General features: G+C 45.0%; 1 protein-coding gene across 1 annotated transcript in view; it reads right to left on the bottom strand.

The window, feature by feature from the left end:
• Positions 1–1897: 1897 nt before the first annotated feature.
• The window catches only part of LOC121537416 (protein diaphanous homolog 1-like), a 47937-nt gene continuing 22784 nt past the window's right edge, over positions 1898–27050 (bottom strand). The window contains exons 9-14 of the mRNA XM_041845052.1: positions 13145–13297; positions 10928–11057; positions 10788–10820; positions 10270–10367; positions 8472–8555; positions 1898–2181 (exon numbers count right to left, since the gene is read on the bottom strand). Of these exons, the coding sequence (XP_041700986.1) occupies positions 2080–2181; positions 8472–8555; positions 10270–10367; positions 10788–10820; positions 10928–11057; positions 13145–13297 (600 nt within the window). The 3' untranslated portion in view covers positions 1898–2079. The remainder of the gene's footprint in view (positions 2182–8471; positions 8556–10269; positions 10368–10787; positions 10821–10927; positions 11058–13144; positions 13298–27050) is intronic.

Consider the following 27050-nt stretch of genomic DNA (forward strand, 5'->3'; position numbering starts at 1 on the left):
ACTATTAGTCTACTGTCTTCAAACGACATACAGTACCTGTTATATATCCCATATAGATTTGTTTTAATAACAGCAAATCATTATTCACTCTAGTGTTTTCCCACTGAAATTGCAATCCTCAAGTCTAGCTGCCTAAACATAGTATTAGACACAACTGTAAACTGAAACTACAGCTATGTCTTGGACTACTTAAAAAAACACAGCTCGTGTGGCATCTTAGTGCACACAAATAGCAACAATAATATTAATAATAATAATGTGATTTATATAGCGCTTTTCAAAGACCCAAAGACGTTTCAAGGTTGCCATTCATGTTATACAGTGGGGGAAAAAAAGTATTTAGTCAGCCACCAATTGTGCAAGTTCTCCCACATAAAAAGATGAGAGAGGCCTGTAATTTTCATCATAGGTACAAGTCAACTATGAGAGACAAAATGAGGAAAGAAGATCCAGAAAATCACATTGTAGGATTTTTAATGAATTTATTTGCAAATTATGGTGGAAAATAAGTATTTGGTCAATAACAAAAGTTTCTCAATACTTTGTTATATACCCTTTGTTGGCAATGACACAGGTCAAACGTTTTCTGTAAGTCTTCACAAGGTTTTCACACACTGTTGCTGATATTTTGGCCCATTCCTCCATGCAGATCTCCTCTAGAGCAGTGATGTTTTGGGGCTGTCGCTGGGCAACACGGACTTTCAACTTCCTCCAAAGATTTTCTATGGGGTTGAGATCTGGAGACTGGCTAGGCCACTCCAGGACCTTGAAATGCTTCTTACGAAGCCACTCCTTCGTTGCCCGGGCGGTGTGTTTGGGATCATTGTCATGCTGAAAGACCCAGCCACGTTTCATCTTCAATGCCCTTGCTGATGGAAGGAGGTTTTCACTCAAAATCTCACGATGCATGGCCCCATTCATTCTTTCCTTTACACGGATCAGTCGTCCTGGTCCCTTTGCAGAAAAACAGCCCCAAAGCATGATGTTTCCACCCCCATGCTTCACAGTAGGTATGGTGTTCTTTGGATGCAACTCAGCATTCTTTGTCCTCCAAACACGACGAGTTGAGTTTTTACCAAAAAGTTCTATTTTGGTTTCATCTGACCATATGACATTCTCCCAATCCTCTTCTGGATCATCCAAATGCACTCTAGCAAACTTCAGACGGGCCTGGACATGTACTGGCTTAAGCAGGGGGACACGTCTGGCACTGCAGGATTTGAGTCCCTGCCGTAGTGTGTTACTAATGGTAGGCTTTGTTACTTTGGTCCTAGCTCTCTGCAGGTCATTCACTAGGTCCCCCCGTGTGGTTCTGGGATTTTTGCTGACCGTTCTTGTGATCATTTTGACCCCACGGGGTGAGATCTTGCGTGGAGCCCCAGATCGAGGGAGATTATCAGTGGTCTTGTATGTCTTCCATTTCCTAATAATTGCTCCCACAGTTGATTTCTTCAAACCAAGCTGCTTACCTATTGCAGATTCAGTCTTCCCAGCCTGGTGCAGGTCTACAATTTTGTTTCTGGTGTCCTTTGACAGCTCTTTGGTCTTGGCCATAGTGGAGTTTGGAGTGTGACTGTTTGAGGTTGTGGACAGGTGTCTTTTATACTGATAACAAGTTCAAACAGGTGCCATTAATACAGGTAACGAGTGGAGGAAAGAGGAGCCTCTTAAAGAAGAAGTTACAGGTCTGTGAGAGCCAGAAATCTTGCTTGTTTGTAGGTGACCAAATACTTATTTTCCACAATAATTTGCAAATAAATTCATTAAAAATCCTACAATGTGATTTTCTGGATTTCCTTTTCTCAATTTGTCTGTCATAGTTGACGTGTACCTATGATGAAAATTACAGGCCTCTCTCATCTTTTTAAGTGGGAGAACTTGCACAATTGGTGGCTGACTAAATACTTTTTTCCCCCACTGTATGTCACTGATTAGTGCAAAATGTAAGAAGTCATGGCCTCCTTACAATATGAAGTAAATAAACGTGTATTTGTATGTGCATATTACAAAGTATTCAGCATTTAATTGTGTTTGGATTGGCTGAAGATTCATAGATAGTCACGCAAGGACAGCAAATTGTTATCTGATTTCAGCATGTGTCCTATTGAAGTCGTTGACAAACTGGCACACCAAGCCAAACAGCTCCTGAGAATCTTGATCCATCGGCTCTCCGAATTTAACCTTCAAGAAAAAAGACAAATAACCCAATGTATTATTTTTGACATCCCATGCCCCAAGCACTTCAGTTTCTTTCATTCTTTCAGAGGTTATAATCTGTAAAAAATGGCAACCCACGGTTAATAATACATTTTGTCTAATTCCTGGGGTTAACTGATGTCCCTGGTTCGATTGGGATGCATAATGTAACTCCATTTGTAATAATGAGCTGCTACACTACGTGAGCATGGAAACAATTATTGGACTTAAATATCTTAAATGAGACAGACGGGTGGCCATTGCATGAATCCATGCCTACACTTACTACAGGGTCAGTAACTAATACAAAGGCTGCGTCATTAAAACAGTGGCTCAAGAGTAACATCTAATATCAATCAAACACGGCTCAACTGCTATATGATCACACCGCTAATCAGAAAAGCTAAGCCAACAACACTGCAGCACATATGGAACACTGAACTTAACTTAAAACTTTAAAGTATTTTGACACATTTCCGCCTAAATAAACGTTACAGTAACACTGGGAGAGCAATTTAACTATACAGTATAGGCTACTACCATTGGTTCCATGTCTGACTGCAGCAATTTTGTTCCCCTGGGGAGCAGAGGGAAGGTTCTGATAATGTCACAGATATAAGCTGTGTCAGGGTCAGCTTGCTCTCTCTCTCTCTCTCTCTCTCTCTCTCTCTCTCTCTCTCTCTCTCTCTCTCTCTCTCTCTCTCTCTCTCTCTAAAGATTGGAGTGCACAGGAATTTAATTGTGGAACCTACTATATCACAATTTCCTGGCAAGGCTCACCCCTCACCCTGTCAAGGCTCACCCGTCACCCTGTCAAGGCTCACAACTCAAACCCAGAACGCAGCAGAGTCAGGTGGACTCTTTGTGATGATGGATCGTCCTTCTGGAAATAGGATAGGTTGGAAAATGGCCCTCCGGTGTATTATAGTCAAATCAAATCACATTTATTGGTCACATACACATGGTTAGCAGATGTTATTGCCAGTGTAGCAAATGCTTGTGCTTCTAGTTCCGACAGTGCAGCAATATCTAGCAAGTAATATCTAACAGTTCTACAACAAAAACCTAATACACACAAATCTAAGTAAAGGAATGGAATAAGAATATATAAATATATGGATGAGCAATGTCATTATCATTATCAGAGTGGCATAGTCTAAGATGCAATAGATAGTATAGAATACAGTATATACATATGAGATGGCTAATGACAGATATGTAAACATTATTAAGATAGTATAGAATACAGTATATACATATGCTAGTGATGTACAGTATATACACTGTGCTAGTGATGGCTGTTTAACAGTCTGATGGCCTTGAGATAGAAGCTGTTTTTCAGTCTCTCAGTCCCAGCTTTGATACACCTGTACTGTCCTCGCCTTCTGGATGATAGGTGTGTGAACAGACAGTGGCTCAGGTGGTAGTTGTCCTTGATTATCTTTTTGGCCTTCCTGTGACATTGGGTGCTGTAGGTGAACTGGAGGGCAGGTAGTTTGTCCCCGGTGATGCGTTGTGCAGACCGTACCACCCTCTGGAGAGCCCTGCGGTTGTGGGCTGTGCAGTAGCCATACCAGGCGGTGATGGAGCCCGACAGGATGCTCTCAATTGTGCATCTGTTAAAGTTTGTGAGGGTTTTAGGTGACAGGCCAAATTTCTTCAGCCTCCTGAGGTTGAAGAGACGCTGTTGCGCCTTCTTCACCACACTGTCTGTGTGGGTGGACCATTTCAGTTTGTCAGTGATATGTACACCGAGGAACTTTCCACCTTCTCCACTGCTGTCCCGTCGATGTGGATAGGGGGGTACTCCCTCTGCTGTTTCCTGAAGTCCACGATCATCTCCATTGTTTTGTTGATGTTGAGTGAGAGATTATTTTCCTGACACCACACTCCGAGAGCCCTCACCTCCTCCCTGTAGGCTGTCTCATCGTTGTTAGTAATCAAGCCTACTATTGTTGTGTTGTCTGCAAACTTGATGATTGAGTTGGAGGCGTGCATGGCTACACAGTCATGGGTGAACAGGGAGAACAGGAGGGGGCTGAGCACACACCCTTTTGGGGCCCCAGTGTTGAGGATCAGCGAAGTGGAGATGTTGTTTCCTATGTTCACCACCTGGGGGCGGCCCGTCAGGAAGTCCAGGACCCAATTGCACGTGGCGGGGTTGAGACCCAGGGCCTCAAGCTTGATGATGAGCTTGGAGGGTACTATGGTGTTGAATGCTGAGCTATAGCCAATGAACAGCATTCTTACATAGGTATTCCTCTTGTCCAGATGGGATAGGGCAGTATGCAGTGTGATGGCGATTGCGTCGTCTGTGGACCTATTGGGGCAGTATGCAAATTGAAGTGGGTCTAAGGTGACAGGTAAGGTGGAGATGACATGATCCTTGACTAGTCTCTCAAAGCACTTCATGATGACAGAAGTTAGTGCTACGGGGCGATAGTCATTTAGTTCAGTTACCTTTGCATTCTTGGGTACAGGAACAATGGTGGCCATCTTGAAGCATGTGGGGACAGCAGACTGGGATAGGGAGAGATTGAATATGTCCGTAAACACACCAGCCAGCTGGTCTGCGCATGCTCTGAGGACGCGGCTAGGAATGCCGTCTGGGCCGGCAGCCTTGCGAGGGTTAACACGTTTAAATGTCTTACTCATGTCGGCCACTGAGAAGGAGAGCCTTGGTAGCTGGCCGCGTTGGTGGCACTGTGTTATCCTCAAAGCATGAAAATAACTTGTTTAGTCTGGCAGCAAGACGTCGGTGTCCGCGACGTGGCTGTTTTCCTATTATAGTCCGTGATTGTCTGTAAACCCTGCCACATACGTCTCGTGTCTGAGCCGTTGACTTGCGACTCCACTTTGTCTCGATATTTATGTTTTGCCTGTTTGATTGCCTTGCGGAGGGAACGACCACTCTGTTTGTATTCTGCCATAATCCCTGTCACCTTGTCATGGTTAAATGCGGGGGTTCGTGCTTCATTTCTTCGCGAATGCTGCCATCTATCCACGGTTTCTGGTTAGGTTTTAATAGTCACAGTGGGTACGACATATCCTATACACTTCCTTATAAACCCAATAACCGAATCAGCGCATACGTCTATATTATTCTCAGAGGCTACCCGGAACATATCCCAGTCTGCGTGATCAAAACAATCTTGAAGCGTGGATTACGATTGGTCAGACCAGCGTTGAATAGTCCTAAACACGGGTGCTTCCTGTTTGAGTTTCTGCCTATAGGAAGGGAGGAGCAAAATGGAGTCGTTGTCAGATTTGCCAAAAGGAGGGCGGGGGAGGGCCTTGTATGCATAACGGAAATGAGTGTAACAATGGTCCAATGTTTTTCCAGCGCGAGTGCTACAGTCAGTATGCTGATAGAATTTAGGTAGCCTTTTTCTCAAATTTGCTTTGTTAAAATCCCTAGCTATAATAAATGCAGCCTCAGGTTTCCAGTTTGCATAAAGTCCAGTGGAGTTCCTTGAGGGCCATTTTGGTATCGGCTTGAGGGGGATATACACAAATGTGACAATAAACAAAGAGAATTATCTTGGGAGATAGTACGGTCGGCATTTCATTGTGAGGAATTCTAGGTCAGGTGAACAAAATGACTTGAGTTCCTCTATGTTGTTACGATTACACCATGAGTTGTTAGTCATGAAACATACCCCCCCACCCCTCTTCTTCCCGGAGAGATGTTTATTCCTGTCGGCGCGATATATTGAGAACCCAGATGGCTGTATGGACGGGGACAGTATATTCCGAGAGAGCCATGATTCCGTGAAACAGAGTATGTTACAATCCCTGATGTCTCTCTGGAAAGCAACCCTTGCCCTGATCTCGTCCACTTTGTTATCTAGGGACTGGACATTAGAGAGTAATATACTGTGTGCCTCCTAAGTCTGACTAGGAGACCGCTCCGGCTCCCTCTCCTCCGGCACCGTTGTTTTGGGTCGGCCTCTGGAATCAGTTCAAATGCCCTGGGTGGTGGGAACAAAGGATCCACTTCGGGAAAGTCGTATTCCTGGTTGTAGTGCTGGTAAGTTGACGCCGCTCTGATATCCAATAGTTCTTCCCGGCTGTATGTAATTACACTTAAGATTTTCTGGGCTAACAATGTAAGAAATAATACATAAAAAACAAAATACTGCAAAGTTTCCTAAGGACTAGAAGCGAGGCAGCCCTCTCTGTCGGCGCCATCTTAAACCTATTAATAGGGACAGACTCTAATACCCTCCTGTGTATTATAGTATTAATAGGGGCAGACTCTAATACCCTCCTGTGTATTATAGTATTAATAGGGACATACTCTAATACCCTCCTGTTTATTATAGTATGAATAGGGGCAGACTCTAATACCCTCCTGTGTATTATAGTATTAATAAGGACAGACTCTAAAACCCTCCTGTGTATTATAGTATTAATAGGGACAGACTCTAATACCCTACTGTGTATTATAGTATTAATAGACACAGACTCTGAGCTGTGCTCTATGCTAACTATTACATATCAAGTTTAATCTTCTGCTGCAGAAGTTAGTAACCTTGAAGAATAAATTATTTGAAATATATACAGTGGAAAGTATTCAGACCTCTTGACTTTTTCCACATTTTGTTACGTTACATCAATCTACACACAGTACCCCATAATGACAAAGCAAAAACTGTTTTTTAGAAATTTTTGCTAATACAAAACTGAACTATCACATTTACAGAAGTATTCAGACCCTTTACTAAGTACTTTGTTGAAGCATCTTTGGCAGCGATTACAGCCTCGAGTCTTCTTGGGTAAGATACTACAATCTTGGCACACCTGTACTTGGGGAGTTTCTCCCATTCTTGCCTGCAGATCCTTTCAAGCTCTGTCAGGTTGGATGAGGAGCGTCACCGCAGAGCTATTTTCAGGTCTCTCCAGAGATGTTCGATTGGGTTCAAGTCCGGGCTCTGGCTGGGCAACTCAAGAACCTTCAGAGACTTGTCCCGAAGCCACTCCTGCGTTGTCTTGGCTGTGTGCTTAGGGTCGTTGTCCTCTTGGAAGGTGAACCTTCACCCCAGTCTGAGGTCCTGAGTGCTCTGGAGCACATTTTCATCAAGGATCTCTCTGTACTTTGCTCCGTTCATCTTTGCCTCGATCCTGACTAATCTCCCAGTCCCTGCCGCTGAAAAACATCCCCACAGCATGATGCTGCCCCCACCATGCTTCACCGTAGGGATGGTGCCAGGTTTCCTCCAGACATGACGCTTGGCATTCAGGCCAAAGAGTTCAATCTTGGTTTCATCAGACCAGATAATCTTGTTTCTCATGGTCTGAGAGTCTTTAGGTGCCTTTTGGCAAACTCCAAGCGGGATTTATGTGCCTTTTACTGAGGAGTGGCTTCCGTCTGGCCACTCTACCATATAGGCTTGATTGGTGGAGTGCTGCAGAGATGGTTGTCCTTCTGGAAGGTTCTCCCATCTCCACAGAGGAACTCTAGAACTCTGTCAGCGTGACTATCGGGTTCTTGGTCACCTCCCTGACCAAGGCCATTCTCCCCCGATTGCTCAGTTTGGCCAGGCAGCCACCTCTAGGAAGAGTTGTGGTGGTTACAAACTTCTTCCATTTAAGAATGATGGAGGCCACTGTGTAATTGGGGACATTCAATGCTGCAGAACTGTTTTGGTACCCTTCCCCAGATCTGTGCCTCGACACAATCCTGTCTCGGAGCTCTACGGACAATTCCTTCGACCTAATGGCTTGGTTTTTGCTCTGACATGCACTGTCAACTGTGGGACCTTATATAGACGTGTGTGCCTTTCCAAATCATGTCCAATGAATTGAATTTACCACAGGTGGACTCCAATCAAGTTGTAGAAACATGTCAAGGATGATCAATGTAAACAGGATACATCTGAGCTCAATTTCGAGTCTCATAGCAAAGGGTCTGAATACTTATGTAAATAAGGTAGTTCTGTTTTTTATTTTTAATACATTTGCAAAAAATCTCAAAAAACCTGTTTTCGCTTTGTCACTATGGGGTTTTGTGTGTAGATTGATGAGGATTTTTATTTATTTAATCCATTTTAGAATAAGGCTGTAACGTAACAAAATTTGGAAAAAGTCAAGGGTCTGAATACTTTCCAAATGCACTGTATATCCTCTTCAATCCCCCCTCCATCTTCACAGTGGAAAGATAGATAAGCTGAAACCATGGAAAAGGGCCATCTCGACATTTCAGTACTAGAGTAACCATTTCTCTCTGGAGGGGCTGCACAACAGACATATTAAAATAATAACTCTGCGATTACCAATATCTCAGTGTAAAGCTTCTTCATCTCATCAGACCTCTTTGTCAGCAGGGAGAAATCGGTGTTGTACTTCTCAATCGCCATCTGGGGTGAGAGTGAGAAAGGAGAAGGGTGAAGAGGAGCTCCGGTTAAAAATATTAATTATTTTATGTATAATATCAGAATACCTGTGTTTTTTTGTTGCGTCACAAAACTATCACTCCAAACTGACAGCCGACACCATCAGAGAAACATAATGCAATATGAAGCAACAAACAGTATACCTGGCAAATATAAATTAACTTCCCTGCCACATACTATGATGTGCTCATCTTGGGACAAGCACTGTGAATTAGCGATATAGTGTGATGGTGCAATGCAACGGGCTGCAACGGGCTGATGTTTATTCAGTGTGTCAAAGTTTTTCTTGTTTTTGGCTTGCGAAAGCATTCACCCCCCTTGGCATTTTTCCTATTTTGTTGCCTTACAACCTTGAATTAAAATGGATTTTTGGGGGGTTTGTATCATTTGATTTACACAACAGGCCTACCACTTGGAAGATGCAAAAACATGTAATTGTGAAACAAACAGGAAAGAGGACAGAAAACTTGAGTGTGCATAACTATTCAGCCACCTTTTGCAGCAATTACAGCTGCAAGTCTCTTGGGGTATGTCTTTATAAGCTTGGCACATCTAGCCACTGGGATTTTTGCCCATTCTTCAAGGCAAAACTGCTCCAGCTCCTTCAAGTTGAATGGGTTCCTCTGGTGTACAGCAATCTTTAAGTCATACCACAGATTCTCAATTGGATTAAGGTCTGGGCTTAGACTAGGCCATTCCAAGACATTTAAATGTTTCCCCTTAAACCACTCAAGTGTTGCTTTAGCAGGACAATGCTTATGGTCATTGTCCTGCTGGAAGGTGAACCTCCGTCCCAGTCTCAAATCTCTGGAAGACTGAAACAGGTTTCCCTCAAGAATTTCCCTGTATTTAGCGCCATCCATCATTCCTTCAATTCTGACCAGTTTCCCAGTCCCTGCAGATGAAAAACATCCCCACAGCATGATGCTGCCACCACCATGCTTCACTGTGGGGATGGTGTTCTCGGGGTGATGAGAGGTGTTGGGTTTGCGCCAGACATAGCGTTTTCCTTGATGTCCAAAAAGCTAAATTTTAGTCTCATCTAAACAGAGTACCTTCTTCCATATGTTTGGGGAGTCTCCCACATGGCTTTTGGCGAACACCAGCTCTGTGGAGTGTACGGCTTAAAGTGGTCCTATGGACAGATACTCCAATCTCCGCTGTGGAGCTTTGCAGCTCCTTCAGGGTTATCTTTGGTCTCTTTGTTGCCTCTCTGATTAATGCCCTCCTTGCCTGGTCTGTGAGTTTTGGTGGGCGGCCCTCTCTTGGCAGGTTTGTTGTGGTGCCATATTCTTTCAATTTTTTAATAATGGATTTAATGGTGCTCCGTGGGACGTTCAAAGTTTCGGATATTTTTAAAATAACCCAACCCTGATCTGTACTACTCCACAACGTTGTCCCTGACCTGTTTGGAGAGCTCCTTGGTCTTCATGGTGCCGCTTGCTTGGTGGTACTCCTTGCTTAGTGGTGTTGCAGACTCTGGGGCCTTTCAGAACAGGTGTATATATACTGAGATCATGTGACAGATCATGTGTAAAATAAAATCCATTTAAATTACAGGTTGTAATGCAACAAAATAGGAAAAACGCCAAGGGGGATGAATACTTTTGCAAGGCACTGTATCTGTCCATCTGAATATGAACTGAAAAGAGAGAATAGGCCTATCGGAATAACTGACCTTCAGGTCTTTGGAAAACTTTGGGTGTTGATTTCCTTGGTTTCTTCTCTTGTATGTTTTCTTGTACTGAATGGCCTTCTGTAACTCATTCTTGAGAACTGGAGGGGATGACACATCATGTTCATCATCCATCATACCTGATCACTGAATCAAATACTCTCTACTTTAAATCACTATTTTCTCCTTTCTGCTGCCTGGATCAAGCCAAGTGGCTGATCTGCACTCATGTCAACTGTTCATCACAATTATTCAACCAAAAGTCATCATAAATGTCCATACATGAAGCTGACATTAGGCCTACATGTCTTTACACTTTACATTTAACTGCGCCATCAAACCAGTCAACTCCTTGAACTAGCTAGATCATACTATCTTAGACAATATCATTCATAGGTGTATAAAGAAAATACAGTCACTGTTGCACTGTCTTTGTATCATTAGATCTCAGCACTGTAAAGAGCAACACTTGTTTTTTACAGATACATCATTGGACAGGATAGGAAACGTGGTAGACTCACCGTCCAATTCAGCAGTGATGCCTTTAATGGAAGCTGATCAGAAACACAGAGAGAAATACCTAAGTGTTTTACCTAAACTGCTCCAATTGAAACATACAGGACAGATTTCGGGGGCTTTGACCAAAATCTTGATTACTTACCCCCAGGTACAGTTTCAAATTCCGTCAACTCTTGGGGAAAAGTGGCCAAGCCGGGTTCGTGCAACATGATCTGCTCCACAAGGGCATGCAGCAAGGTGAACTTCCTGTCTGTCCCACGGAGCTGGGAGAGCTGTGGGGTTGAAGAGGGACATTGGAAGGTGGGGTGTGACACTCTCTCCATTATAAAAATAGTTTATGATAAATCAAATATTAAAAACATACTGTGCTGTTTCTACACAGAGACCTTCACCAGAAAATTAGATAGGAGAGAGGAGGGAATGCTGGTACACCTGCAGCAGCCCTATAGCACAGAGTCCTGGCTGAGCCATACAACTATTGTTCCTACCAGGCCTTGAGTTGCACAGCAGAGCAGAAGAATGCACACATTTTTGTGTGCCGCGTGTACGAATGCAAGTGCCCTGCCACCAAGGCTACTCAAACAATAGGATCTCAACGTACAGTTTCTGTTAATTTCTCTCTGTGTTAATATTGAGGCATGTTGCTTTGTATTATTGGATGCATGTATCAACAATCCACAAGGTTTTCATTGACTCTTCCATTTTTGCGTTAACCCGACAAGGTCAACTGATTGTTCAAGGTATTGCTAATACTTTTGTTACTCAGAAATGGCTGTGTGTTTCTTATCAATTTGATTTGAAAACAAATCAAAACAAAAAGCATCATATCGTAACAAAAACATCACATCATAAAAGCTTCCATGTTATATACAGAGTCATTATCACCTTTAGTAGAGCCGTAATATGTTGTGTCCTTTGACAGTGGTGAGCTTTTTCTGTGAATAAAAAAATACTTGAGGAGTGTTACGTTTCCTGAAAATTAATGAAAACCCATATTAAACCTATTTATATAAATGTTAATGATCTTTCTAAAATGCAAGCCTTGCTGCACCACAGTTGCTTGTGGCTTCTGTCTTAATTGAAATGCAAGGGGAACATCTCTCTCTCTCTAATCCTGTGAAGGGATTTATTCCATAGTCTTTTCTATGTTACGTTGTTTACCAATTTGAGGTCCAGGGCGCTCCCCTGAGGACCAGTCTAGAAAAGATGCACGAAGCATCAACTGAAGATAAACAACAACAACAACAACAACAGCAACCTCTATGGCTTTCTCTTATCTTACAGTTACTATATCAATGTCCAGGTCCAGCTATTGATTTCACAACACAGAGTCCCCTCACAGTGCAAACTATTTAGCTCTCTCTGTTTCACCTTCAAACCTTCTCTGTGAGGCTTTGGGAGGAAGACTGCAGTCTTATTAGATAGAGAGGAAGCATTTTAAATCTGGGGCAAAGTGCCATTCAATCTTCCCATCAGGAGACCAGTACAGCACAGCAGCGGCTCAGTCGGCAATCTATAGAAACTACCAAGGAGTCGTATACTACGCTCAAAGACCTATGCTAATAGTTCAGAGAGATCTAAAATAATCCCAGACAAATTTACAAAAAAAAACATGTATCTAATAAACAAGGAGTCTAATCCAAAAAAAGACTAGACAAAAACTACCAATATTTAGACTTAAAGAAAAGGTCCAGTAAGGTGAAAGATGTTGTGAGTTGTGACTGCCATTGCCCACTGTGAATAGTAGGTCACCTCACGGTCCACTTGTCCAATGTCCACCGGCCCAGCGTCTGCGCCATGGCAAGAAGTTCCATTTGATTTGTGAAGCCAGGCGGTGATGCAATCACCTGCGTGTCAGAGTTAGACACACTAGGGGGAATGACCCAACCTGAGTTGGACTCAGCTGACCAGGTAGAGGATGGACAGGAGAAATTGAAAAGAGAGAGAAGGAGGAGGGAGATCCCTCTGTGTATATCAATGAGAAGTTTTATTAGTCTAGTGCTAGACACTCCACCAAAGGTCAGGTGACAGCAGAGGAGAGGAGCACCTACTTTAGATACAGAGGAGAGTAGCACCTACTTTAGATAGGGAGGAGACGAGCACCTACTTTAGATAAGGAGGAGAGGAGCACCTACTTTAGATAAGGAGGAGAGGAGCACCTACTTTAGATAAGGAGGAGACGAGCACCTACTTTAGATAAGGAGGAGAGGAGCACCTACTTTAGATAAGGAGGAGAGGAGCACCTACTTTAGATAAGGAGGAGAGGAGCACCTACTTTAGATAAGGAGGAGAGGTGCATCTACTTTAGATAAGGAGGAGAGGACTACCTACTTTAGATAAGGAGGAGACGAGCACCTACTTTAGATAAGGAGGAGAGGCGGAATCCCTTGGCCTTTCCCTTCCCTGCGTTCTCATTGAGGTAATTGCCGACGGCCAGCAGGTACTCCAGCACGGAGAAGAACGACCTGGAGCTGTACAACTGCGTGCACATCCTGATCTTCTGGTTAATCAGCTGAAAGGCAAAGATGGTGGTTCAGGAGAAGTCATTTCACTCTAATCCCACTGCATACTCACTCTCTCTTTTTGACTGAATCAGACTCTCTTGTTTTGTCTGATTCAGGGGCTTATGAGAGTTGAGTAAACCCAGCCGAAATCCTTATTGGTTTTCAAGTCAATTTGCAGTCAGACTAGAGATGTGACATCATTTCAATAGCACACATTTATTTTGGATTATAGGCTTGTATTTTGAAGTAAACAAGTAGATTGACTTGTTTTACATTGCAAAAGTAATTATATTTTCATCATATGCATTTCATTGTGGTTTTCAGATTATATTATTTGTTATAATTTATACTAAACAGTTTTTGACCATCCTATCGTAAGCGATTGTATCTTATATATCCAAGAAACAGGGTGCACACTGAACGATATTCATAGAATGGAAGCTGTATAAAAAAAATGGGACAGTTATTGCAATTTGTTTGCAATCTCTCTCAACAAGACATAATTTCCAGGTCTGCTAGTAAAGTAAGGAGGAAGGTGACGAGGGGATGTAGTGGGGAGACAGAGCAGCCCTCTGGAAAAACAAACCCACATAGCAAAGATGCGTGTCTGATACAACATCCAACCATATGCTCAAGTTTACAAAGTAACTTCCCATAGCACACCAGTGTGACCTCCTCAAGTGTTAACAGAGCAGAATGCAAATGCAAAGTATGCAAATCAGGTTTTCAAGGGGGCAACCTCTCACTGCAGCCTGGTCTCATAGACTAGACGTAACATAGTAAATGTAAATCTGGAAACTGAAATTAGTATGATATGTTACGTTTGGTATGGTTACATAAGAAAGAAGGTTACTTAAGACAAAAATCAATTTTAGCTGATTAGCAACTTTGCAAATACTTACTACTTTTTAGCTACTTAGCATGTTAGCTTACCCTAACCCTAACCGTAACCCATTAACCTAACTCCTAGCCTTAACCCTAACCCTAACCTTAACACCTAACCCTAACCCTTAGCCTAGCTAAAGTTAGCCACCATTCGTAACAAATCATACATTTAGCTAATTTTTTACATATTGTGCGAATTGCAAGAGAGATTACCTGCCTCCAAACTCATGCACCAAACTCAAGTACAACAGCAAGCCCATTTATCTCCTTTAGATTTCAACATCTACAACAGGGGTAATCAAAATGTGAAGGGAAAGAGAAGAAGCAATAATCCAAGGGTAAACTGATCATCCTGATTAAATTGAAGTTGAATTGATTGTGCAAAGAATAGGTCTGAAATACAAATACAAACTGCTGGGATGAACAAGAATATTAATTGTCATCCTATGCTGCAAATTTGAGAATAATTGTTTCTTAGCATAGCAGAAGATCAGAGTAAGATCTTATCAGATACAAATATCCTATTTGGATTTAGAGGTACAGACCATGTACCATAGTAAAAGAAGTCAAACCGACTGTGTGATTAACCAAAACTCCAAAAACAAATAAAAGCAAGGCAAAGGCAGGTGTTACTATCTCACAGACTTATCTTTAGGATAATCCTGCAATATACAGTACACACACAGAATGCAGTACACACACCATTCCATAATTGTTAATCATGTGTGACTAACACTGTGCTACTGTCTATGAATTGCAACTACATTTCAGAAAGTATTTTTAGATGGTAGAGGGGTGAAAAGGCTTTTACAAATTGCTATTTAATGTATTATGGTGAGATTTATTTGTTGTATTAAGGCAATATACAATTATTTGCATTTCACAAATGTAGAAGGGCATGTAAAAGTGCCTCTCATGCCATTCTTTCTTTCATGTCACGCCCTGGCTCTGGGGACTCTGTTATGTTGAGCCAGGGTGTGTAGAGTCTATGTTTTGTGTTTCTATGTTCAGGATCTAGTTGATGTGTTTCTATGTTGGCCGGGGTGGTTCTCAATCAGAGGCAACGTGAATCAGCTGTTGCTTGTTGTCTCTGATTGGGAACCATACTTAGGTAGTCGTTTGGCATTTGTGTGGTGTGGTATCTTGTTCCGTGTTGGTTTGTTTATGTACCCAAGGACTTCACGTATCGTTTTGTTGTTTTTGTTCGTGTGGTGAAATATAAATAAAAGATGTTCGCATTCCACGCTGCGCATTGGCCCGTTTCTTCAAATTACGATCGTGACAGAAGATACCACCTCGACTGGGTCAAGCAGCGTGAAGAGGAGAGAGGTTGGACTTGGGAGCAGAGGATGGAGAGTCTGGCGAGAGCCATGGAGGCCATATCCACGGGGGAGAGGCACCCCCAAGAAATGTTTAGGGGGGGCACATGGCATGGGCGACGGGGCTGCTGGAGGCAGATAAAGGGCGAGTTGGTGGACGAGGAGAGAAGGCCACCGGGTTACGGGAGCCATTGGTGATTAGAGGGAGGGAAAGTGTAGAGGCACGGCGAGAGGTACTGAAGTGTGTTGCCAGTCCGGTCCGGCCCGTTCCTGATCCCCGTATAAGGCCAGTGGTGTGTGTTCCCAGTGCGGTCCGGCCTGTTCCTGTCCCTCGCACCAAGCCTGTGATGTGCGTCGCCAGCCCGGCCCGGCCGGTTCCTGCCCCCTCGCACCAAGCCAATGGTGCGCGTCGTCAGCCCGGTCCGGCCTGTTCCTGCCCCCGCACCAAGCCTGTGGTGCGCGTCGCCAGCCCGGTCCGGCCTGTTCCTGCTCCCCGCACCAAGCCTGTGGTGCGCGTCGTCAGTCCCGGCCCGGCCCGTTCCTGCTCCCCGCACCAAGCCTATGGTGCGCGTCGCCAGCCCGGTCCGGCCCGTTCCTGCCCCCTCGCACCAAGCCAATGGTGCGCGTCGCCAGCCCGGTCCGGCCTGTTCCTGCCCCCTCGCACCAAGCCAATGGTGCGCATCGCCAGCCGGCCCGGCCTGTTCCTGCTCCCCGCACCAAGCCTGTGGGGCGCATCGTCAGTCTGGTCCCGGCCCGTTCCTGCTCCCCTGCACCAAGCCAATGGTGCGCGTCGCCAGCCCGGTCCGGCCCGTTCCTGCTTCCCGCACCAAGTCTATGGTGCGCGTCGTCAGCCCGGTCCGGCCCGTCCCTGCTCCCCGCACCAAGCCTGTGGTGCGCGTCGTCAGTCCGGCACAGCCCGTGCACGTTTCACCGGTGCCTGGTCAGCTGCTCCACACCGGAGCCTAAGCAATCCGCTCCACCGATGTCCAGCTCCAGCCAGCGGGACCAGACCAGGGGCGCTACGGGGGGGTTGTTAGAGGGTGTTGGTCAAGCCCGGAGCCGGATCCGCCTCCGAGGAGGAATGCCCACCCGGCCCTCCCCTGTTCGGTTTATGTTTGGCGCGGTCGCAGTCCGCGCCTTTGGGGGGGGGTACTGTCACGCCCTGGCTCTGGGGACTCTGTTATGTTGAGCCAGGGTGTGTAGAGTCTATGTTTTGTGTTTCTATGTTCAGGATCTAGTTGATGTGTTTCTATGTTGGCCGGGGTGGTTCTCAATCAGAGGCAACGTGAATCAGCTGTTGCTTGTTGTCTCTGATTGGGAACCATACTTAGGTAGTCGTTTGGCATTTGTGTGGTGTGGTATCTTGTTCCGTGTTGGTTTGTGTATGTACCCAAGGACTTCACGTATCGTTTTGTTGTTTTTGTTCATGTGGTGAAATATAAATAAAAGATGTTCGCATTCCACGCTGCGCATTGGCCCGTTTCTTCAAATGACGATCGTGACATTTCATGAGTGTAATTTAACTATCCAGCAACAAATGAATGGAACAAAAATACTTCAGTTTCACACTTTAACTCTAAGAGCTTAGGTACTTTTAAAGAGAAGAAAGCCTTTGTGTTTCTCACTTACTTTTCCTTTTTATTTATGTTATAAACCATAATGAATTAAGATGACATTTTGCATTAGAGAATGTATTTATGTTCTTCTTTTATACCTTTTTTGTTAGACTGAGGTGTTAACCTTTTTCAGCCTACATTGCTGAAACAAAATGTAATACAAAGCAACTTCTTGATGAAACACAATTCAAATTAACAAAGAAAATGATTGCAGTTAAAAGCTCTACCAGTAATGCGAGAGTTATGATGAGTGGGGAAAAGGTCAACTTACAGAGGATACCGTCTTTGAAAGGTAAACATAATATATACCATGTAATACATTGTAATGTTAATATCTTGTACACCTATTCAGTTGTTATTAGGTATTTCGCTTATGCTCAAGTCTAGTCTATCCCCTGTATGTGACAATAAAACTTTTCTTTGTCTACCAGTTGAATGCACTAGCTATCTGCATCTACAGCAAATGGTCACAGTGAGTTGTTAATGCAGAGCATTCTGCAACAGGTGTTTCTGGATGCTGAATTCCGCAGAGGTTAAAAGTGTCTATGTGAATTTAAACAGGACAACAGAAAGATGACGGCAATCTCTAAGTCATTGAGAGAGGACATCAGTTCTGTATGTGAATCCATGATAACAATGACGGAGAAATCAGACTTACAGTGAGGGAAAAAAGTATTTGATCCCCTGCTGATTTTGTACGTTTGCCCACTGACAAAGACATGATCAGTCTATAATTTTAATGGTAGGTCTAATTGAACAGTGAGAGACAGAATAACAACAACAAAATTCAGAAAAACGCATGTCAAAAATGTTATAAATTGATTTGCATTTTAATGAGGGAAATAAGTATTTGACCCCTCTGCAAAACATGACTTAGTACTTGGTGGCAAAACCCTTGTTGGCAACCACAGAGGTCAGACGTTTCTTGTAGTTGGCCACCAGGTTTGCACACATCTCAGGAGGGATTTTGTCCCACTCCTCTTTGCAGATCTTCTCCAAGTCATTAAGGTTTCGAGGCTGACATTTGGCAACTCGAACCTTCAGCTCCCTCCACAGATGTTCTATGGGATTAAGGTCTGGAGACTGGCTAGGCCACTCCAGGACCTTAATGTGCTTCTTCTTGAGCCACTCCTTTGTTGCCTTGGCCGTGTGTTTTGGGTCATTGTCATGCTGGAATACCCATCCACAACCCATTTTCAATGCCCTGGCTGAGGGAAGGAGGTTCTCACCCAAGATTTGACGGTACATGGCCCCGTCCATCGTCCCTTTGATGCGGTGAAGTTGTCCTGTCCCCTTAGCAGAAAAACACCCCCAAACCATAATGTTTCCACCTCCATGTTTGACGGTGGGGATGGTGTTCTTGGGGTCATAGGCAGCATTCCTCCTCCTCCAAACACGGCGAGTTGAGTTGATGCCAAAGAGCTCCATTTTGGTCTCATCTGACCACAACACTTTCACCCAGTTCTCCTCTGAATCATTCAGATGTTCATTGGCAAACTTCAGACGGGCCTGTATATGTGCTTTCTTGAGCAGGGGGACCTTGCGGGCGCTGCAGGATTTCAGTCCTTCACGGCGTAGTGTGTTACCAATTGTTTTCTTGGTGACTATGGTCCCAGCTGCCTTGAGATCATTGATAAGATCCTCCCGTGTAGTTCTGGGCTGATTCCTCACCGTTCTCATGACATTGCAACTCCTTGCATGGAGCCCCAGGCCGAGGGAGATTGACAGTTATTTTGTGTTTCTTCCAACTGTTGTCACCTTCTCACCAAGCTGCTTGACGATGGTCTTGTAGCCCATTCCAGTCTTGTGTAGGTCTATAATCTTGTCCCTGACATCCTCTTTGGTCTTGGCCATGGTGGAGAGTTTGTAATCTGATTGATTGATTGCTTCTGTGGACAGGTGTCCTTTATACAGGTAACAATCTGAGATTAGGAGCACTCCCTTTAAGAGTGTGCTCCTAATCTCAGCTCGTTACCTGTATAAAAGACACCTGGGAGCCAGAAATCTTTCTGATTGAGAGGGGGTCAAATTTTATTTCCCTCATTAAAATGCTAAACTATTTATAACATTTTTGACATGCGTTTTTCTGGATTTTTTTGTTGTTATTCTGTCTCTCACTGTTCAAATAAACCTACCATTAAAATTATAGACTGATCATTTCTTTGTCAGTGGGCAAACGTACAAAATCAGCAGTGGATCTTTTTTCCCTCACTGTATCCCAGCAATGAAAGCTGCCAGAGCACGTGGGGACATTGCTTACATCCGCTATGACAGGCTCATTGTCTACCCTCCCTCCCAAAAGCTTGGAAGGGATGAGAGCGCCAAGCCACTTACACACACCAACTGGTTGATGGACTGCTGAATTATGCTTTTTTTTTTCTCTTGTTTGTTCTTTTCCATATTTTGTCTATCTGATAAGTTACTCAGGAAAGGGCTAAAAATAGCCCATATTATTACATGTTGCCTTAGAAATTAGGTTCATGAAATCAATAACTTGCTAACATCAGATAATGTTAATATATTAGCCATTTTTGAGACTCGCTTAGATAATTCCTTTGATGAGCAGCACTAGCAATAAAAGGATATAACATCTACAGAAGAGACAGGAATGCCTATGGGGGAGGTGTTGTTGTATATATTTAGAGCCATATCCCTGTAATGCTTAGCGAATATCTCATGTCAAGTGTTATTGAAGTGTTGTGGTTGCAGGTTCACCTGCTTCATCTAATGTCTATTATTTTAGGGTGTTGCTATAGGCCACCAAGTGCTAACAGTAAGTATTTAGATTATGTGTGTGAATTGCTTGATAGTGTGTGTGATGTTAACAGAGAGGTCTATTTTCTGGGTGACCTGAACGTTGACTGGTTAGCAAATAGCTGTCCTCTCAAGAGGAAGCTTCTAAGTGTGACTTACGCCTGTAATATGACTCAGGTTATCACTCAACCGAATACAGTGCATACCAATAGTGTTGGATCTGTGACATTCACTTGTATTGATCATATCTTCATTAATGCTGCAGAGCTTTGCTCCAAAGCAATATCAGTACCCATTGGCTGTAGTGACCATAACATTGTGGCAATGACAAGGAAAGCCAAAGTGCCAAAGGTTGGGCCTAAAGTAATTTATAAGAGATCATACAAAATGATTTCTCATGACTCTTTTGTTGAAGATATAAAACATTTATGTTGATCTGATATGTATTAAGAAGTGAATCCAGATGCAGCACTGGATGTATTTGTAAACTGATTCATGCCAATTGTTGACAAGCATGCACCTGTTTAAGAAATTAACTATGAGAACTGTTAGAGCCCTCTGGATTGACGATTAATGAAAAAAAATGTATGGTTCAAAGAAATGATGCGAAAGAAGTGGCGAACATGTCAAGCTGCTCAGCTGATTGGTTGACATACTGTAAATTGAGAAATGTTTTGACTTAACAAAAATAATAAGGAATTACATTACCAAACCAAGATAAATGACATAAAACACAATGGAAAAAGACTTTGGAGTACCTTAAATGATATCATGAGCAGAAAACCCAATTCAGCTCCATCGTCCGTTGAAGTTGATGGGTCATTTATAACAAAACCTTTTTATATTGCTAATCATTTTAATGACTATTTCACTACTAAAGTGGGAAAACTCAGAAGTAAAATGACAACATTGAACAATGAACCATCATATTGTTGTATAAAATATCTAATAATGAAAGAGAAGGATTGTTATTTTGAAGTTGGTCAAATTCGTGTGGGGGAGGTGGAAAATGATTGTTATCCATCAATAATGATAAGCCAACAGGTATAGACAACCTGTTAGGCCTACTGCTGCTAGGTAGCTCTCTCTCTGCTCTCCCCCTCCCCTCTGTCTGTCCTTGATTGCAGGAGTGAAGTCTGGTGTGCGGGAGTCAGGGTTCCAGCTGCAGCTCATTCACCATTATCACCTCAGCCTTTAAGACCCGGTCAAACTTTCCACTCATCGTCAGATCATAGTCAAGACGACCATGTTAGTCTCGCTGCCGACTCAACCTGTTTGTTTTCGCTCTTTGTGTTTTTGGCCTGTTCTATTTACTTTTCTCCTGTGCCACAGATTATGGGAACCTGACTTCTGCCTCCGCTTCACTCCTGCCACCACCATCCTGCTCCCCACTACCGGACCTCCCTTTTGGACTCACCACGGACACTAGGACATTACGGTACCACACCTGCCCTGACCTGGATCTGTTACCCTCCCTGTAACCTGGACTTGCTCTTCCCCTATTATTGGAAACCTGGACCTTTTTGAACATTGTAAATAAACCTGTTAAACCTTCTCTGGCTTGGTGTACTTGTCTGCATTTGGGTTCTATCCAGTTAAATCATGACAGTATGATCTGACCAACATGAACCCAGCAGACAGTAGCTCGGATACCACCCCAGAATGCACTCAAATTCGGACTGCTATAGCCAATCAGGACATTTTACTTGGCCAACATGATACCCTGTTTAAGACTATTGCTGAGAACAGTCAGGTGCTGTTTAATCAGGTTCAATTACTCACCAATCAGGTGTCTGTCCTTACTACCCAAGTTAATAATGCAACCCTCGGGCATGGCATACAAACTGCCCCTTCTCCTGCTCCACCTGTTTTTCCTGGCCCTCCAGCCCAGATCAGAGAGCCTTTTGTTCCTGCTCCAGAGCGCTATGATGGGAACATGGGAACCTGTGGTGAATTTTTGACTCAATGCTCGTTAGTGTTTGAACAACAGCCCCTCACCTACGCCTCAGAAAGAGCCCGTATTGCCTACCTTATCAACTCTACTAGCGGTTCCGCTCGTGCCTGGGGATCCGCGGTCTGGGAGAGTCAGTCGGACATTTGCAACGCTTACGTGGCCTTCTCTACTGAGATGAGGAAGGTTTTTGACCACCCTGTACGGGGCAAGGAGGCTGCGAAACGGTTGTTGTCTCTTCGGCAGGGGGTTCGCAGTGTGGCGGAGATGGCAGTGGAGTTTCGGACGTTAGCGGCAGTGAGCGGTTGGAATGACGAGGCATTACAAGGAGTGTTCATCAATGCTTTGTCTGAGACTTTAAAAGATGAGTTGGTGTCATATGATGTATCGCCTACGCTGGATAATCTTATTTCACTCACAATCAGGTTGGATAATCGGATTCGGGAGCGCCGCCGGGAGAGGAGTGTTCGTTCCAAGCAACTGGTCTGTCGTCAACAAACTCCTTCCCGCATCTTTCCTACGGAGAAAGCCGAGTCTTCCCGAGTCGATACGAGGAGCACTGAACCCGAAGCCATGGAGGTGGGTCGTGCACGGTTGTCCTCAGAGGAGCGTGCACGTCGTATTCAGGCTCGGGTCTGCCTGTATTGTGGAGAAGCTGGTCATTTCGTTCCTTCCTGCCCAGTTCGTCCGGGAAAAGGGCCGGCTCATCATTATTGGGAGAAGTTTTGGTGAGCCGAGCAGCGGATTCTTCCTCTTCTCCCCGCATTCTGCTCCAGGCATCCCTCCAGTGGCAGTCCCAGAATTTCTCGGTTAGTGCGCTGGTTGACTCTGGTGCCGATGAGAGCTTTTTGGATCGAGAGTTGGCTCAACAAATGGAGTTAGAGACTGTTCCTATGGACTGTCCGCTGCAGGCTAAAGGTCTAAATGGACAATTGTTGACCCGTATTACTCATCAGACTGTTCCTGTTTGTCTCAGAGTGTCGGGTAATCATCAGGAGAACATTCAATTCCATATAATTGACTGCCCACAGACCCCCTGGTCCTTGGTATCCCCCTGGCTCATAAGACACAATCCACACATTGATTGGGTGACCGGTAGAATTGTTTCATGGAGCACATTTTGTCATGTGAATTGTTTGTGTTCTGCTCAGACCCCTGCCAGCACTGTGCCTCAACCTCCACTGGAGTCCATGGATCTTTCTGATGTCCCTGACGTGTATCATGACCTGGCATCCGTTTTCTGCAAACACAGAGCTACTTCTCTTCCTCCTCACCGGCCTTACGACTGCGCCATTGACCTCCAGCCAGGAGCCCCTCTCCCCAGCAGTCGCCCCAGCAGTCGCCTGTACAATCTCTCCCGCCCGGAGACGGAGGCTATGGAGAACTACATTCGGGACTCCTTGGCGTCAGGTATTATTCGTCCTTCCTCGTCACCTGTAGGAGCGGGATTCTTTTTTGTTGCTAAGAAGGATAAGACCCTCAGACCCTGTATTGATTTCCGTGGACTTAACAACATCACCATTAAGAACAAATATTCTCTGCCTTTAATTAACTCTGCTTTTCCCCTCCTTCATGGTGCAACTATCTTCACTAAACTGGATCTACGAAATGCGTATCACCTGGTGCGCATTCGTAAAGGTGATGAATGGAAGACTGCCTTCAACACACCTTTGGGACATTTTGAGTACCTGGTTATGCCTTTTGGGTTGTCCAATGCCCCTGCTGTTTTTCAGGCACTAGTCAATGATGTCCTTCGGGACATGTTGAATCGGTTTGTTTTTGTCTATCTGGATGATATCCTGATTTTTTTCAGAGTCCTCCCAGGAACACGAACTGCATGTGCGCCAGGTGTTGCAAAGGTTGTTGGAGAACAAACTGTTTGTGAAGATGGAGAAATGTGAATTTCATGTGTCTGAGACCTCTTTTTTGGGTTACATAATAGCTCAGGGGGAGTTGCGGATGGACCCAGCTAAGATCTCTGCTGTCACGGACTGGCCAGCCCCCTCCACCCGCAAACAACTTCAACGATTCCTGGGGTTTGCGAACTTCTACAGGAGGTTCATCAAGGACTACAGCCGCATTGCGGCGCCACTCACCGCTCTCACCTCCATCGCACGACCGTTCGCTTGGAATGAAGGGGCGAAGCAGCGTTTGAAGAACTGAAACATCGCTTCGCCTCGGCTCCCATTCTGATGCAGCCGGACCCCGACCGCCAGTTTGTCGTGGAGGTGGATGCATCCGACACTGGGGTAGGTGCAGTGTTGTCACAACGTTCACCGGAAGATAACAAACTGCATCCCTGTGCTTTCCTTTCACGGAAACTTTCTCAGGCAGAGAGGAATTATGATGTTGGCAATCGTGAACTGCTCGCCGTGAAGCTGGCTCTCGAAGAGTGGCGGCATTGGCTGGAGGGGGCGGAACAACCCTTCATCGTTTGGACGGATCATAAGAATCTGGCATACATCCAGTCAGCGAAGCAGCTCAACCCCCGTCAAGCCAGGTGGGCACTATTTTTGGTAGATTCAATTTTTTCTCTGTCTTACCGTCCTGGGTCACGAACGTCAAACCTGACGCCCTGTCTCGTGTTTTTTCTGCTGTTGATACTGGTAGTAACCCTGAACCCATCTTGCCTCCTACCTGCAGTATTGCGGCCATTACATGTGACATCGAAGGGATTGTTAGACAGGCTCAACATCATCAAGCTGACCCTGGGAGCGGTCCTCCTAACCGGTTGTTTGTCCCTGAGTCTGTTCGCTCCCAGGTACTTCAGTGGGCTCACTCGTCTCCCCTTACCTGTCACCCTGGAGTTACTCGGTCCCTTGACTTTGTGCGACGGAAGTTCTGGTGGCCCAGGATGGAGGCGGACACTCGAGCCTTCATGCTGCTTGTACGGTATGTGCACGTAGTAAGAACCCCACCCAGGCCAGCGCTGGTCATCTAAGACCTCTGCCAATACCCAGCCGGCCCTGGTCCCACATTGCCTTGGATTTTGTCACTGGACTTCCCCCCTCGTCTGGAAAGACTGTCATTCTTACTGTTATTGATCGTTTTTCTAAGTTTGCTCATTTTTTGGCCCTACCTAAACTGCCCACTGCCAGAGAAACGGCTGATATTTTGGTTGAACATGTGTTCCGCTCTCATGGTCTACCCACGGATATTGTCTCTGACAGGGGTCCCCAGTTTGTCTCCCAGGTTTGGAAGGCTTTCTGTAAAGCTTTGGGCATTACATCCAGCCTGTCCTCTGGATATCACCCCCAGACCAACGGACAAGCCGAGAGAGCGAACCAGGAGATGGAGACCGCTCTCCGCTGTGTCACAGGGTCTAACCCTGGGTCGTGGAGCTCCATGCTCCCCTGGGTGGAATATGCTCATAACACCTTGACTAACGCTTCCTCTGGTTTGTCTCCCTTTCTGTGTGCTCTGGGTTATCAACCTCCCCTGTTCCCTTCTCAAGAGAGGGAACTGGCGGTACCCTCGGTGCAGTCCCACATGCGCCGCTGCTTCAAGGTCTGGAGGAAGGCCAGGGTAGCTCTGTCCCGAGCTTCGGCGTACATGCAGAGGCAAGCCAACCGTCACCGGTCCCAGGCTCCCGGTTACTCTCCTGGTCAAGAGGTATGGCTTAAGTCACGTGACCTTCCGTTGAAAGTGGAGTCTAAGAAGATGGCGCCTCGTTTTATAGGACCGTTCAAGATACTGTCTATTGTTAACCCCTGCGCGGTTAAGCTACAGCTTCCTGCCTCCCTACGGGTTCATTCCACCTTTCATGTTTCCCAGATTAAGCCTGTGTCGGTTAGCCCTCTGTGCCCGCCCTCTCATCCCCCTCCTCCGCCCAGGATCGTGGGTGGGGGTCCGGTCTACACTGTCCGGCGACTTCTGGATGTTCGCCGCCGGGGTCGTGGTTTCCAGTACCTGGTGGATTGGGAGGGTTATGGTCCTGAGGAACGTTCCTGGGTGCCCAGGAGCTTCATTGTGGATCCTGCTCTGGTCCGTGAGTTTCATAGGTTACATCCTGATAAACCCTGTCGGTCGCCAGGTGGCGTCCGTAGAGGGGGGGTACTGTTAGGCCTACTGCTGCTAGGTAGCTCTCTCTCTGCTCTCCCCCTCCCCTCTGTCTGTCCTTGATTGCAGGAGTGAAGTCTGGTGTGCGGGAGTCAGGGTTCCAGCTGCAGCTCATTCACCATAATCACCTCAGCCTTTAAGACCCGGTCAAACTTTCCACTCATCGTCAGATCATAGTCAAGACGACCATGTTAGTCTCGCTGCCGACTCAACCTGTTTGTTTTCGCTCTTTGTGTTTTTGGCCTGTTCTATTTACTTTTCTCCTGTGCCACAGATTATGGGAACCTGACTTCTGCCTCCGCTTCACTCCTGCCACCACCATCCTGCTCCCCACTACCGGACCTCCCTTTTGGACTCACCACGGACACTAGGACATTACGGTACCACACCTGCCCTGACCTGGATCTGTTACCCTCCCTGTAACCTGGACTTGCTCTTCCCCTATTATTGGAAACCTGGACCTTTTTGAACATTGTAAATAAACCTTCTCTGGCTTGGTGTACTTGTCTGCATTTGGGTTCTATCCAGTTAAATCATGACACAACCTTGACGGAAAACTATTGAGAACGGTAGCCGACTGTTTTGCCACCCCTATTTTCGATATCCTTAACCGAAGCCTAAAGGAGTGTGTGTGGCCACAAGTGTGGAAGGAAGCTAAAGTAATTCCACTGCCTAAAAATAGTAAAGCACCCTTTGCTGTCTCTAACAGCCACCCAATCAGTTTGCTGCCTGTTCTTAGTAAACTGATGGAGAGAATTGTGTTTGACCAAATATTTTTCAGAGAACAAGTTAACTACTGACTTTCAGCATGCATATAGAGAAGGTCACTCAATTTGTACTGCACTGACTCAGATGACAGATGATTGGTTAAAATAAATATATAATAAGATGATAGTTGTAACTGTATGGTTACATTTCAGTGGAGCCTTTGATGTTATTGATCATAAATTGTTATTGAAGAAACTCACTTGCTGTGGCTTTACATCACCTGCCATCACATGGTTGGATAGTTATTTATCCAATAGAACCCAGAGTGTCCTTCAATGGAAGCTTCTCTAACATTAGATATGTACCGTGCGGTGTCCCTCAGGGCAGTTGCCTTTGGCCGTTACTCTTCTAAATTTTTACAAATGATTTGCCACTGGTCTTACACAAAGCTAGAATGACTATGTATGCG

This window comes from Coregonus clupeaformis, chromosome 24, assembly GCF_020615455.1.
Source record: "Coregonus clupeaformis isolate EN_2021a chromosome 24, ASM2061545v1, whole genome shotgun sequence".
Classification (NCBI taxonomy): Eukaryota; Metazoa; Chordata; class Actinopteri; order Salmoniformes; family Salmonidae; genus Coregonus; species Coregonus clupeaformis.